The 15,792-nt window shown below is 42.1% G+C and overlaps 1 protein-coding gene across 6 annotated transcripts in view; it reads right to left on the reverse strand.

The window, feature by feature from the left end:
- SATB2 (SATB homeobox 2) overlaps positions 1-15,792 on the reverse strand; it is a 133,944-nt gene that overhangs the window by 38,606 nt on the left and 79,546 nt on the right. For all 6 annotated transcript variants that reach the window (XM_064661988.1, XM_064661990.1, XM_064661986.1 and 3 more), the window contains 2 exons: positions 14,215-14,687; positions 2,847-3,059 (listed from right to left, as the gene is read on the reverse strand). In XM_064661988.1, coding sequence (XP_064518058.1) covers positions 2,847-3,059; positions 14,215-14,687 — 686 coding nt within the window. The remainder of the gene's footprint in view (positions 1-2,846; positions 3,060-14,214; positions 14,688-15,792) is intronic.

Below are 15,792 nucleotides of genomic sequence, written 5' to 3' on the forward strand. Positions count from 1 at the left end.
GAAATTCAATGTTTACAGATACATGAGAGTTAGGGCAATTGTGGGAAACATAAGAAAACAACAAAGGGATCATGGGAAGGAAGGGGACTGTCCAAGTCTGTCAGGACTCATTTAATGGAGATTTGTCGGGTATAAAAAAAACCTTCCCAGACGCTGGAGCCTTTGGCTAGCGCAGCAGCCGAGGTCACCACGGCCTCAAAGGCCATTACAGTGGTCTGAGATCCTGAGAAGAACAAAATTAGCATGCAAAAGAAAGATTTAAAATATAGCTCCATCTTGCATGGGTCTCCTAAGCTTCTAGCTCCACATCTGAAAAACACAATCTCCTGCACATTCTGAAAGCTGCACCGTTTTTTATTTAACCACTGAAGTAGGCAGGGCAAGTACCAAACCAAAGTATCACAGTCACTAAAATAAAGTATTTTATGTTAGAGGTCTAGATTCAAAATTGGCCTTGATATTAAGAAGGAGTTTGTCACTATTGAAACATCTTGTTGCAAACAGTTGGGGAAAAAGAAAGAGAAGTGTTTGCAGCCACAGCACCAGAGCACCAAAATTCAGCCCTCAGTGCTGGTGTTCCACATGGACACGACAACCCCCAACAGCTTGGAGCCTCTTCCCCATGGCACTCGTACCCATTTGCTGGATCAATCTGCTGTTCTCACCTTGAGGCAAGTCCTGAGCCAGGGACATCCCATGAGGGTGGCCTGAGGCTGGCTCAGAGTCAGGGAGAGCTGAGCCAGGTTACTCTGTGTGCCCTTACACCTTCTGCATGACTTCCCCAGCACCAGCACTTCCACAGGTATCTGCCATTGCTCTCCTCCTACCCAGCACACTCAATCCCAAAAGCACTGCTGCAGGAGATCAGTATCTATGGAAACCATGTTTCCAAATGCCATTCCATCACCTTCTCCAGCTCCCTAACACAGTTCCTGAAAGGATGGTACTGCTCCAGGGTAGCTTCCTGGGGAGGTGACGCTGCTGGGAATCGCTGTGCTGCCGGCAAGGATGGCATTTGTATCACAGAACTAATACCGGGCATATGGGGAAGCACAGTAGCCGTGCTGCCTGCCCGGGATCTGGGAAGCAGCCTCATTTGCAGAGGTGTCCAAATTGTCAAAACAGCACCTGTGCTGATGGGTGCTGGCCCTCTGAGGGCTGGGGAAATGTTATCCAGCGGGCACAAGGCAATCATTGGGTACGCAAACCTTTGTGTGTTGCTTCTGCTGATTAAAAACCTCACAATATTCTGTGGGATTCTTCAAGCCGAAATAAGGCAAGGGTGGGCTGTTTTATACATCTAGAGTATGGTTTCTTGCAAAACTTAGCTCTTACAAATGCAGGCAAGATTTCCATTATTTTAAATTACATTCTAGCTGTGCCTACAGCATGGGAAAATGGCATATTTCAACACAGGGATGAGATGGGGCAACAGAACCAATTTTTTATTCTCACTGGATTGCATCTAAATGCTGAATTTTGTTTCAGTACTTGGTTCTAGTTGCAAAACCTATTGCGATAAATATAAGTAGGAGTAAGCTAATTCTTAATTGAATAAACACATGCAGAAAGTGGGTACATTATTTAAATAATAAAATAGTTCCCTGTATATTTTTATTTTCACTTAAAGGTAATTAAAAAAGATAAGGAGCATGCAATGAGTTTCCCATGTAATAAAAATTCAGCGTCAAATTTGGGTTGGCAGGATACACTTGCTTTCAGTGAGAACAGTTCTTTACATCATGTACTGATGATGTACTACTGATGGTGGTGAAGTGCACCCAAATGCCTGGGTTAAAATGAACAAGTTCAACAGTTTCTACAGAATCAACACATCTTTCTTAGGGATGATCAGTTTGCATGTGAAACCTGGCTCTCTCCACATTGCTTACTTACTTCTAGCAGCTGTGGCTACAGAATTCAAGCCCTCAGTCATACTATTTATAAGGGTTGTACGGGCTCATTTACTAAAGAACAGAGAAGTGCTAGAACTGACCCGTCATGTCTGCACTGTTAGAAAGTTCAAACTCAAGTTAGGCAAAATGTCATGACAGGGATTAATCATCATCCTTGTGCAACCACTCTCACTTTCCAAAGTATATGTCTGGGACCACAAGCAGCCTGGTACAAGAGGGGATGACTATTACAGCGTAGTATGTGGATGCTCTTTCTTAGTGCAAAGGAATAACCTACCCAGGGAAGAGTGGGCGGCAACAGCACGTTAATAAACATGTGCAATGAGATGACAGCTGCTTTGGAGCTCTAAAGCATCATCTTCCTTGCCAGCACCCTGCCCATCTCCACTTTCTGTACGTCAAATAATTACTCATGAAAACCTCTAACTCAAAGACTGTGACTTCCTATGCAGAATACGGAGAACTCTGATTTCTAACAATTTCTATCTAATCCACTATCGACCTCTGTTCCCTACACAGTTTTTATTGCAACATACATGAATCCCTCCACAAGCCCAGAAATTTTCTATGTATTCTGAAAAATGTAAAAGACATGGGTAAAAAGCTACATACACTGTTTTTCTATAATATATTCTATAATAGTCATTTAATGGACATATATCAAGAGCCTGTATGTAACGCTCATATGTACTCTTTCAGGCACTAATGTTACATACTCTTTTGCATTTATGGCATTGATTAAAGCTTGAATGATCCTCACAGTCTCTTGCTGTAATCACTAAATGTCTCTTAACAGCCACTCCAAAACCTTACAAAAATTTTCCACAACTCATCTGGGCGAGGGGAATGACAGACAGGGGAAGGGTGGAGAGAAACTCCTTCCCTGGAGTAATCCACACAACAAACAGGTAAAAAGGGATTGCATCTTACCTGGGGGGTTCTGGAGGAGCTTGGGCTGCTGGCAGCTGAAGACACCATGCTCACATTTGGGTTCATACTTCTCTCTCTCTCATCCTGATAGATACGATCCCGCTCCGAGTCAGGCAAGTTGAGGAAATTCTGCATTGCCCTCAAGTTTACCAGAAGGGACTGGGAAGCTGTCCTAGGGTCTTCTTCTTTACGCAGGATCTCTGACAACAAGCCCTGTTTTAAAAAAAAAAAAAAAAAATTAAAAAAAAAAAAGCCAGTCATGTGTTGGTGGGTTCCTTTGGTTTTTTTAAAATTTGTTTAGTGTAACCAGCTGGGTTGCAATACTGAGAACCTACATCAGAATCTCATGGGCTCTCCCTGAGGGGATATTTTGTAGGAAAATGTTTGTCTTCTGGGGGCTGAGGTTTATTTTGGGACTGTCCTATTCTGGCACTGTAATAAGCTTCTGAGTATGGAGATGCTGGATAAGAAGGTAGGTGCATTGGGTAGAAGAAATTGCAGTTATCACCAGGTGCTTGCTGCAAATATTTTAGGAGCTGTTAGATATCTCTCTTTTTACTTGAAGCTGGGAACACTTGGCAATCCTGTTCATCTTTGACAAATCTGCCAAGGTTGGTAAATTTAGTTTCGACATTTAAACAGTACAGGAGGTTTATAAAGAAAAATGTTCGGCTGGGTTTTGGTGTTACAATCCGTTCATTTCTGTTTGGACAGTCATTTCTGAAAGGAGAAAAATGGAGCAATAATAAAACCTTAGAATCTAACTTTAGGGATTTAACCCATTCTTTCATTCCTCATTTTAAAATACCACAGGCTTCACATTGCAATCATGAATGAACATATTAATCTAGTTTTTACAAAAGCCATTACACAACATTTCCAAAAAATAAGGAGAAAAAAAAAAGAGTTGGAGAGATGAAAATATCATTAAATGAGGCTTAAATATAATGATAGGATTAAATTTATGCATAACTGTATGCACTCAACAGTCCCACAGATTACCTAGACATTAAAGGCACGGCACACAAGTCTGAATTAGGGCCTACAGAAAGTAGGGGGGGACAGAGTGTGTGCCACCAGCTTCCCCCAGGCACCCCCTCATATCAGACACTTAAAAGGCTATTCTGTCAATATGTTTCCCTGAGCAATCCCACACCCTTCCTGCTTCCCTCCTGTCACAACCCAAAGGCTGTCTGCACCACTGCTCCCAGGAATGCCGGCCACAGAAGCCCTGTGAAATCCCAGTGAGAGCTTGGAGGGCTCACCTTGCCCTGCTGCTGGGAGAGGAGCAGCGTTCAGCAGCTGTGCACAGGGACCCCGCAGTACCCCGGACACGACTTCGCTGTCGCTGTTGACACGAGCATTTTGCAGTTACTTTACAGCCTCAACCAAGGCAAGCTGCCTCGCAAGTAAAGTCAAGGCTTACTCCTCTCTTGTAAGAAAAATGTTGCTAGAAAACAACCATGCACTCAGAGCCCTGTAACATTAGTTTATTTTCTTAGTTTATTTTCTTCCATGTCAGAGAGTCTCCTCCAAAAACCCTTATTAAAACACTTTCACTGCAGCTGGCCCGTTAAACAAATGCCAACATGTTTAGTATATATTGATCTTATTTACCAGGCTTCCTGACAAAACCATCTGACCAGCAAATGATATATCTGTATCTGCATTTATCTGTTTTCTGCTATTAAACACCTACACTAAAATACATACATGAAAGCTCTACCTCAGCAGCGTTTACACCAGCAGTGCTCAAAACAAGCTCCATACACAACTTGAAGATAGGCTGCACACAGCTCCATTTTTTCAGCTCCTCATCTACATAATCAAGCTAAGACACTCCCAATTACATTCTTCTGCAATTATCAGAGTGGGCACCAGAAGGACTGGAGCTGGGAATAGAACCATGGTGAGCTCCATTCAGAAATGGGATGGGAGAGAGAAGCTGGCTGTTGAAAAAGGTCTGCACTGGGAAAAAGTCTGAAGAAATTGCAGTGCTGGGCTGCTCTCTGGTATTCTGTGTGACCTCAACACAACTGCATGTTCATACTTGGCTTCTTCCTCAGGGTTTACCAGCCCTCAGAAAAGCTAAGGACATTTTGAAAACCTTTCTAGCATTTGACAGGCTTACAGGCTGGGGGAGATTAAGCAAAATAAGGACATACAGGAGATTGAAGCCATGACCTGCATGATTCCAAGATCGATACAGCAAGTCCCTATTAAAATTTTCCCTTAAAGGCATTGAAAAGTTCTCCAAATGGAGTAAATAAATGAAGCATCGGTCCAACCAATTCTCTAAATTCCTAATTCCCTGTGTCTTTTAAAGGATATATATCTTTTTTTTTTTTTTTTAAGATAATATCAACTTCAAAAAATCATGAGTTCAGGTTGAAAGAAAGGGTCCTGAAAGTTACTGGAGCTAACTCTAAGACAGCTTTTTCTCCCTCCCATCTTAGCCTGGCTAAATTTATGGTCCAATTTCAAAAATGGAGAGCAGAAACATATGTGAAAGCATGCCAGCAATTACTTTTCTGTGCAGTCATTGACTCTGTATGTAAATCAGAGGCTCACAGGTACAAGAGGCTTGGTCATGGCACTAAGAGGTATCTCACTGCCTGAGATACCAACTCTTATGCTTGAAGGCTCTGATTCATCACCAGAAACATCTTATCATGGAGTTCACTCAGTGCCTGTGCCTCTTGCTTCTATAAGGGTCTCATCTTGACCTGCTACAAGGATGTAGCAACATTTTGCAGTGCTGCTGTTCAACCAGCAGGCTGAGGGAGCCTCATGTCCTAATGCAGGCACCTGCTCCAGGGACAGGGAGCTGCTCGCTCCAGTTCCCCATGCCCTGCTCGCTATGCCCTGCTGCAGGTAGGAAAACCTGCTTGCAAAGAGAGTTTTTCTGCAGCTCCTCTAAGTGCTTTGGCAGCTTAGGAACCATGTAAACAGCAGGAGAGCTAATAAGAAAACTGATTCACAGGGGAAAAATCTTATGTCCTCCTGCAACTGGAGAAAAACAACGCCAGTAAACAGAAGCAGCTAGATAGCTAAGTGATAGGGTAGGACGATAAAATAAAGTATCTTGAGAGCCATAACGTTTGCAATAATATAATTCTGAGCTACTGAAGTATATGCAAACTAACCAGTGAGCAACATTATAAAAAATAAAGTGATATTAAATAATCTGTTCAGCCTTTTTGTCACCTGCAACAAATTAGGCTTTCAATATGCAAAACATCTTCCTTCCAGAAAAACAAATGATCATGATTTCATTTAATTGTAATTTAATGAGGCATAATGTATTTTTTAAAGTGATATACTCCAGGTGTGTGGTGAGGAAACTGGCCCAGCCAGACAAACTCTACTGTTTCTATTTTTGAGAAAACCCTAAAGCCAGCCAGAGACTGTTTTCATTTCTGCAAATTATGTTTCTGCTGGAGGGGGTGAGGGAGGGAAACCCGCAGCATTCATACATTTGTTATAAAATTCCATTGGCTAAATTAGCTCATTCTGACTTACTTACATCTTGCATATTAAAAAATAAAAATAAAAAATTGGCAGTTTGCAGCGTAACCAACTCTGCAAACCTAAAAGAAGATCTTCAGGGACTAGAAAGTCTCAATATGATTTTAAATAGCCAAACAGATCTTCTACACTGAACACAGCTCCCAGGATGCATTTTAGGACATGTAGCTTGATAATATCTTTGCTTTTCCACTCCTCTGAATCATTTTTAAACAGGCTGCTGAAGAGGCAACTGATGAAGCTTAATGTTCACACAGGCTGTGCTTGCAAACGAGGTGTGTGCTCACCCCGAGACAAGGGCTCTGCACAGTCTGGTTTACCCTTGGAACTTGCACAATTTTTAAAATTACACACTGGATCCATAATTGACTTTAAAAAAATAATACCTGTGGTGGAGAAAGAAGCACATGTCCAATCAAAATAAAAAAGTTACTGAATCTATTTAAGGTAGGAGTAATTTTGACAGTGTTTTTTCAAACTAGCTGAAATGTAGTCCCTTCAAGACAGCAAAGTCACAGCCATGGGGGTTTGCTTTGCATTATTTCTATGAAACCCCATTTATGAACTTCTTTTATTTTTATTAACTACGGGATTTCCAGGACAAACAACCCACACCTCATTAGTAAAAAAAAAAAAAATTTAAGCAAATTCTGAAAGATGATGCAGTACAACATAGAGAGAATGTTATTCAAACTAACTCCGACATCCAGTGGACCAACTGACCAGCCCTTGAGGTAAACAAAGGCTTGACCAAAGCCCACAGAAGGTGAGTGAAGCCTTTCTGCCCTTCTCCCAAAGGGCTCCTGTTCAGGCCTGGAAAGGGTGTAAACGAGATCTCAGTGGGGCAGCAGACTGCACTACCAGAGACTGAACACAGGACAATTTTGCAACCAGAACTTTTGAAAAGCAATCCGGATGGAGGCGAGGCAGTGATGCTGGAGTGCAGCCCAGACACCAGTGTCATGGGGACAGAGGAGGATGAGGGCCATCAGGCAGCAGGAGACTCCCAAGCACTGGCCAAGACCTCACACACATCAGGTCCGACAACTTGGATAGGAGCTGTGCTCCCTCTTGTACAGACCTAAGCCATTTGACTACAAAAGCAGACACTGGGGTTAAAGAGGTTCAGAACAGACTATGGACAACCAAAATACTGGCCAAGACAAAAACTTAAATAAACCCAACTAATGCGCTAAACCTCAGTTTTTATGTTCTGTATAAGGAGATTATATATATGAAGGACTAAAAAAGCATAAACACTTTTTTCAGACTTTTGGTTTGTTTGTGCCTCTCCATACTTCAGCTATGGCCAAGAGCAACAGAGAAAATGCTGAAATACTAGAAAAATGTTGTTTCTGTAGTACTTAAAGTTCCAAGTATTTCCAAGTACTGTACTTGTAACTGACAGTCTCAATAGAAAAGCTATTCTGCTTTCTATCCGAGATAGATGCTACTCTGAGCAGGATCAGAAAATGTAGGGATTTATTCAAATTCAACATCTGAATCTTAAAGGTCAATAATGTCAAACTGTCCCCCCTCAGCACACAAGGCCTATTTCCAGCATGGAAGGCAGCACTCAGGGAATCCTTTGGTGGCTATTCATTGCTACTGAACTACACTGTACCTTCAGCATACAACAACAAACTTGATTTTGCCCAGCTAAAACGACCACTTACGTTTACAGTTGTCTGCTACTGCAACTGAAAGCTGGAGGCAGCAGGTCAGCCCAGGAAGCTCTGCAGCAGAAACACCAACTTCTCATAACCCTTCAAGGAATAAAGCACCTGCTGTGTTTTTCTCACATCAAGACAGGCTTTTACCATGACATCTCTTTGACTCTCTGCATTTACTCCAGGTCCCACCTTCAATATTGTCTTCTGGGCTGAACAAGATACACTTAACAACCCTGAAAATACTTCTCTTTGCCTTTAAGTATACAGCATTCAACAAGAAGCTCTATATGAAGTACTTCAGTAGGCTTTTTAGGACTCAAGCTCATTTTCAAATGCTCACTGCTTTGTTTCCATTCCCTTGCATCTCTTTCTAATTCCAACTAGGATATGAAGCAGAAGTGCTGGAAGTCTCTCAGAAATGCTTATCCTGGCAATGTGTCCAGTCCAATTTTGCTGAGCAAAATTGCTTTAGATAATCAGTGGAAATTTTCAAGTGGTTAGCCAAACCAAGCACCTTCATATCCATTCTGTCACAGTTTCCATCAGACAAAACTGTGTTTATACCCTGTTCCCTGACCAACTCTTCTGTCTCAATGGGTAAAATCTGTGGTGCCACGTTTGTGTCAGTTCATATGAACTTCAGAACTTAAAGGACTCTGACTGACTCCACAAATGGGAGACCAGCAGTCTCCCAGTACCCTTCAGTGTAGCTGAACACATCATACCAGTCCTTCATTTAGAAGAAATCTCCTGATCTCTAGATTCATTGCCTACAGCCTGAGTATGAGCCTTGTTCTTAAACTCATTTAGCTAATGCTAAAATACATACATCTCAGGAGAGAGCTGCTTAGGCACAAAGCATTTAGAGCCTGATTTGAATAAAACTTATACAGGGTGCAACAATGACAATTTGATTTTTATTATTAAAAATGAAGTGTTTAAATCCTCAAAGAAAACGCCTTTATTGCATTAGTTTAATAAAGCCTCTTTTTTATTATGGTATCTCTTTTTATGAGGGAAGACAGGATGTGCATGTGGAGCTGAATAGGGATGCGTGGGGAAAAGCAGGCAGAGAAAGACCGACCAACTGCAGCCACAAAGTGCCACTGTTTATATGACACACATGTCAGACCTTTATACTGAAATATGCTGGAAAATGAGCAAAGACACACAGCTCGTGCACACTCTGTACATCCGTGCCTTTGCTTCCAAGGCTCAGGACTCCTGTGCATCAGCTGAGCAGGCAGCAGCCGTCTCCTACAAGCACACATTCTGAAAGCCTGACTCACATGCTACTTAAGATTTTTCATTCAGCCTATTGAATACAATTAAGTTAATTGAAACTGAAATTTTGGGCAGTGCAAAACCCACTGTTGGAACAAATATCCCATGTACCAAAAATCTGCAATTTATTAAATTAAGCACTTCCCTTAGAGACTGCCTTCTTTCCTGTGAGTACAACAGAACGCTGCTTGTGCCACATTACACCCAAGAATAAAACAAGCAGGAAGCATGAAAGGGTTTCATGCAATAAGAGAGAGTTCTCTACGAGGGTAAAAACCAACAAAAAATTCCCCCCCAAAACCAAACCAGAAGCCTTGCTAATTGAAAATCTGTGCACAATGGGGCAGACACCATAGCGATGAATGCAGCATGACTGTCTCACTAGATACCAGGCAGAGAATTAAAGCTCCTTGTGTTCGTCTCGTGTGAGTTAAAGAGAAAATTATTTGCAAAAGGAATTCTGTCCAGGATTTGGCTCACAAGCAAATAGAGGTGGAAGAGTTAACTATTTCAACAAACCATATTTCTGATCTTAATGCCTCTTAGAGAACTCTTTTCTGAACCCACTTCATTTTGGGGAATTTTGCCAAAGAAAGCAGAATTAGACATAAATGAGGAGTCACCGCCCACCTCCCTCCTTGCCTGCCTCCATAGCCTTTATCTGGAGCTTCCTTACTAGCCACATTCCTGCTCTGAGGGTCCTCAACCCTTCTTTAGGTGACTGGTGACACCTTTGCATGCCACAGAAGTGTTATTTCCCTCTTTCTTATTGCAGAATCCTGGACTTGCTTGAAGTTGCACCAGAAGTTGGGGCCTCATCCAGCATCAATCCTATGTTTCCCTATGCTTCAACTCACTTCTGCAGCCAAGGGGCAACCAAATCCCTTGAAAAAGAAGGATCAGTTTAGTTCATTTCTTCATAAATTTCACTGCCTCTGAGGCTGGTGGAGTTTTCTCCTCCTTGGGCTGTTACTTCCTTTAATCCAAAAAGACGCGGTTGGCACCAGCTGAGCTGGGTAAGCGCTGCTTTTCCATCTGTGGGCTGGGAAGCCAGTGCTCTCACACAGAGCTACTCAGGGCAGCAGGAAGGGAGCAGTGCTCTTTGGGAAGAAAGTTACAAGCAGCCTGAACATGCCGGGTGTTTTTACCCAGCTCTCTTTGTATCTGGCACCACAATGGTTTCATTTACAACGCCTCAGGTTCAGGGATATTTCCAGTTTTGGAGGCTGTTCAGGGAAACAAGCACTGGCCACTCGCCCAAACATTTTACTAGTTTTGGCTATTATGTCAAAACATTGGCAAAAAAGGATACTTAAAAAAAAAAGAGGAAGATAGAAATACTCCTTCAGTCTATAGGGCTTGCAGTCCACTGGGCACTCCCAAGGAGGGAAGTGCCCATTGATCCAGTGATTGAGACTGTCTGGACTCTTACAAAGAGCCTCATAAACTGTCCTGACTGCAACTCCATGAGCCTGCAGCAAAGAGGGATGCTGCAAGTGGGGAGAGGAGGAAGAGTATGTTAATTTTCCTTATGCAGAACAGGATTCAAATGACCTATTTTTCAGCTTGGATTTTTGAAAAGCACAGATCACTTCAGCAACTCCAGATTTGCTAAAAAAACTTTACAGAGGAGTACAAGGTAAATCCAAGAGAGCATTTTCATGCATTTCCTTTAAAATACTTTTCTTAGTCCTATTTTTTCTGTAACCACCCATACCTAACCATTTATCAAAACACTACAACCTGTAATAAGTAAGCTCTGGTTCTTACAACTTTTTGGTTGCAATCTGAATGCTGTATTAGTAGACATCATACTGCAAGAGGGATATAGTACAAGGACACTGCCCTGCAGAGAGCCTAAGAGGGTGTTATTCCAACAGACACCATTCTTATCATCACTGAGCAAGTTGTAGGCAACACCATCTCAGACAAACATGGTAATGTGCACCACCATTTCAAATATTTTGAAGGTTGTGCAGGAATTTCTTACTCATTGGAAAGTGTCATTAAAACCACCTTCAATAACTATATTGGCTCTGTGGGTGTGCTTCTACCTGTCCCCTATGCTGAATAAATAGGCATTTAGATTCCACAGTAGCATGAGTCAAAATTACGACACTGAATCTCTAAAGATAAAATAAGAAGAGGCAGAGATTAGCCCTGGGCACTTACTAAAAATCAGGTGTATACACTTTGAGGGTCCTTCAGACCAAGTTTCAAATAAATAGGAAAATGTTCACTTTGGAACTTTCTGTTTCAAAGAAACCCTCTTCATGGCTAACACGGCCTGGGCCAGCTCCTAGCCAAGCACCCCATGCAGCTCTCCTGTGCACACAGCAGGTACTAAACCGCCTGATGTTCAGTCCCCATCTCAGAGTGGGACCTCAGTGGGAGCACTGTGCCCCAGGAAGTGCACAGAACTTGTCACAGAGCCTGGAGTGCTTTGTTTCCTTGTGTGCAGAGCACCTGGCCACAGGTATAAGCTGATATGTGGTGTAGTCTTCAGTTATATATTTCCATCTTGAAGAGAAAGATTTGGATGTTTCACGAACCATACAATTGGCTCTCTCTTTCTTCTGATCCTCCTCACATTCTCCTTCCCACACACACGTGCATACATACAAGTGTCAGCCATTTGTTCCAATGGATTTAGCCTAGTTTGGATCAAAGCGTCCTCTACTTCATTTAACAGATTTGCTCAGATGGAAGGTCTCAGGGGAGAAATAATGTTAGTAAGAGGGGTTTTTTCAGCATTGAGTATGTAGGTCATTGGACTTTAAAATAAATTAGAGAATAGTTTATCTATTAAACAAGCCTCACAGTACATATTTCATGAAGCTATACTTAATTATAGGCTAATGTGCACCACAGAGCTACCACGAAGAGAGATTAAGCAGTGGCCCATAATGTGGTGATTAATACAATTATTAGCTGGCTGGCATACAGCATCTATTATTTGGTACCATCACGAGAAACAACAGACCTCCAGTTCCTAATGCTGGCACTTCTGTGAAATGCAACAAACCCAAACATTTCCAGGGAGAAACACACACCTCCCTGTACCTCGCAGGCAGCAGGAGGGATGCAGGAAGGTGAGAGCAGACTTGAACTTCCACTTCAAGTGCATTTTACAGAGTTTGCTTCTCCACCATGGATGCGTGGGAATATCCCACACCTTCTATGCTGCAGTGCAACACTGATTGTCTGAGCACCTTTTCTTAATACCCTGAACAGCCCCTGATGTGAGGGGAGCTTGTTCTGAGTTGGAATTAAAAGCTGTGGACAAGGAAACATAAGCTAGTATCTATACTCTCTTGCTACAGTGGTGGCTGCTAAGGACATGATGAACTCACTGTATGTAAGATCATTGGTCTTCTATATTAAAGCCCTGTAGACTAACGAAACACAGTTGTGAGATGAGCAAATCTTTTATGATGCTGTAAGACTTGCCTGCTCTGGAATCAGTGTCGTGAACCGTTCAGTACATCATATTACTTACGACTGAGGGCTAAGAAGCAGGTAATTTCTTTCTTGTTGGGGAATGAGCTTTTGGTTTAACAGCAGACTTGGGCATTACCAACCTGGCTCTCCCAGTCTGAGTGAAGGAGAGCTTCATGTTCAGTGACAGTGGCAAAACCCTCAACGGCAATGTTACTGTTGACCTCTCACTCAAGTTCAGAATATGTCATTCTGTCAATACCATCTACCTTGATTATACCAGGCTTTATATACAATGGGTTATGATCCCAGAGGGATGAAAAGCTTTTCCAAATTAAAAGCAGCATTTTAAAGAGGAAATACTCATACATTCCTATGTAGTTTTCATTTGATATCCTCAAGGCTAACCCCAGAACTCAAAGTCACGTTGATTGGAAGTGAATGTTTTTTCTGACTGCAGCCATCTTATGATTTTAATGGAAGAAGGGAAGTCATAAAATGTGCTCCATACTTTAATTAGTTCCCTCATAACATGGCATTTCCAAAATGGCAGTGCCAAAGAAAATCATTAATCTAGCAGAACAGACAAAGGCACTGTATGGGGCAAGGGACAGACCTCCAAGAGACACACACACACACTTTTTTTTTTCTTGCTGGTAATTCTTACCTCAAAGAACAACTCCAACTAAACAAAAGGAATTTGTACCAACATTAAATATTAAGTCACTTTCCATTTCTTAAGCCCTGCTACAGAGTATCACAACTGAGAGATCATGTGTTGTATGCCTTGAACAGCAGCAGGATAAATGTAAATGGCCTGTCTTTCTGAACACACACCCTGGGTACTCCAGATGCCAGGCTTAAGCTCATGTTATCATGCAATCTCTTCAACATCTGCATTTCACTAGGCAAGTGAGAAAACCTGTGTCAGATGCATGGAAGCAAACAAATGGCAGATACCTTTCCCAGCAGTCAGTCTTTAGGCCTATGCACACTTGCCTTACAGGCTTCTTATGGGAGCAGCCTCTGGCACTAGTTGTGGCATCAGTTGTACCACAGGAAGGAATTGAGGAAGTGACAGAAGCCCAAAGACACCTCTGACTCTCAGAGTCTCTTGTTACCTCTTCCTGACCATCAGGCAGGGGCAGATGTGGAAGTTTATAACCGCAGAGAGGAACTCGGGGAAGAACTCACATGAGCGGAATGACTGCTAGAGAACAAAGCTCAGGTAACAGCACAGGAGTGGCCAAACGCAAACAAACAGCTGCTCCAGGAAGAAACAGCCTTGTTCGATACCGACAAAGAGACTGGGGGAAAAAAAGGAGAGTGGTTTGATCTGTTTCTATGGCACAACCCCTGCCTTGATCTGCAACAACCATACAGCCCCACAAGAGCCACAATTTTGCCCCTTCAGCACTTCTTGGTTATAGAATAGAAATTGATACCTGTGTGCGGTTGAATGCTACTCTTGCAAAGACAGCTTGAGACACACTGGCTCTCTTCAGCTCATCTCTGACTTGCTGGTAAATATCTGGAGAGACTTCCACCGATGAATTTGATGGCTCTGGTTTGACAGCTCTAGGGATGGGCGGATGATTCAAGAACTGCTGGTTGATAGCCTGTGGGTGCTGGTGAGCCAACAGCCGGCTGACAGCAATCTGTTGGTTTATCAGATGGGCCATTGCTATCTGCTGCCTCACCAGTTGTGGACTGAGCTGAGGAGACAGGAGCCCAGGATTTATCATTGTTTGCATCGTTGGCACTTGGTTTCGTATTGGAGTACTGTGGTGAATTTGGCCATGAGGAGATTGTTCGTTAGTTTTTCCCAAAGTTGCCAGCTGGTTGATATTTGGTAAGTGCATGGGACGTTGACCAAGAACACAATAGTCTGAAAGGTTTTCTCTTTCCACTCTTTCCACTGTTAAAAGAGAAAAATTTGCTTGCTGTCATTTCAGTTTGCACTTAGGGCAAGGATTATTGCAGGTGACTACACAACAGCACCTGCTTTACTTTGTAAGTCTACACTTGCACAGAAGTTTCACAGAAACATAAGCAAAGGCAACACAAAGTAAAAGTCACAACATTAATTAACATTCTTTTGGACTTCTCAGGCTTCATTAACTCCTCAGGAAGCCTCCTTATAAATCAGTAGCAGGTATCCTCTCCAGCCTCATTTCCTAAAGAAGCAAGCTTGGACGCTTCCACTGATACTGTCACTAACATTTGAATCTGTCACAGAAAATTGAGTAACTTTTAAAAGTGATCAATGTTTCAGAATCACTGGCATCTAGGTAAAGGAAAGAAACTCAAATTAGCATCCACTCACACAAACCCCATGGAAACTGGCCATTCCCTGAGCAGATCATGGAACAGCTTCTCATTATAAACTCTGCAACTTTTATCTTTTCCAACAAAAACTCGACGTTGCACTGTGTGTGGATAAAGCTATCTGGTAGTCTCAGTTCACCCAGGTGCACTACATCAGACTCATGTTGGTTAGGTGAAAGCATATTACAAAACCTTGCAATTCACACATGAGAAATATCTAAAGCAATGGTTCCTAGAGCCAAAGCTTCATCACTGTGAGTCTGTCCAGAAACCTTAAGGCACCTTTGCATGAATGCCCACTCAAGAGGAAGCGGCTTCACTCTCTTCAAAAAAACTTTGTTTAGCACAACAGAGACCTGCAATCCCTAAGTGGCACAACGATAAAACAAATGAAACAGTACACACAAAATGCATATACTGTAATGTTATATACTGATATGTATTGTCTCTGTTAAATGTGTTATGTCCGCAATATCACAGTATCTTTTCATGTTACTGCAAAACTAAATGCACATATTACAAACACAAATTTCCTCTAGAAGTACTATTTAAAATAGGAAACGAAGATTATAAAGTACATAACTCCTACTTAGATAATTTTAAGTAATCAGAAGTCATTTTACAGTTGGTTGCAGATTCCATGAGCCTCACTACATGCAATTGGATAGGCACTTACATATTGATGTGATATAAAA

The sequence above is a fragment of the Pseudopipra pipra genome, chromosome 7 (genome assembly GCF_036250125.1).
Source record: "Pseudopipra pipra isolate bDixPip1 chromosome 7, bDixPip1.hap1, whole genome shotgun sequence".
Lineage (NCBI taxonomy): Eukaryota > Metazoa > Chordata > Aves > Passeriformes > Pipridae > Pseudopipra > Pseudopipra pipra.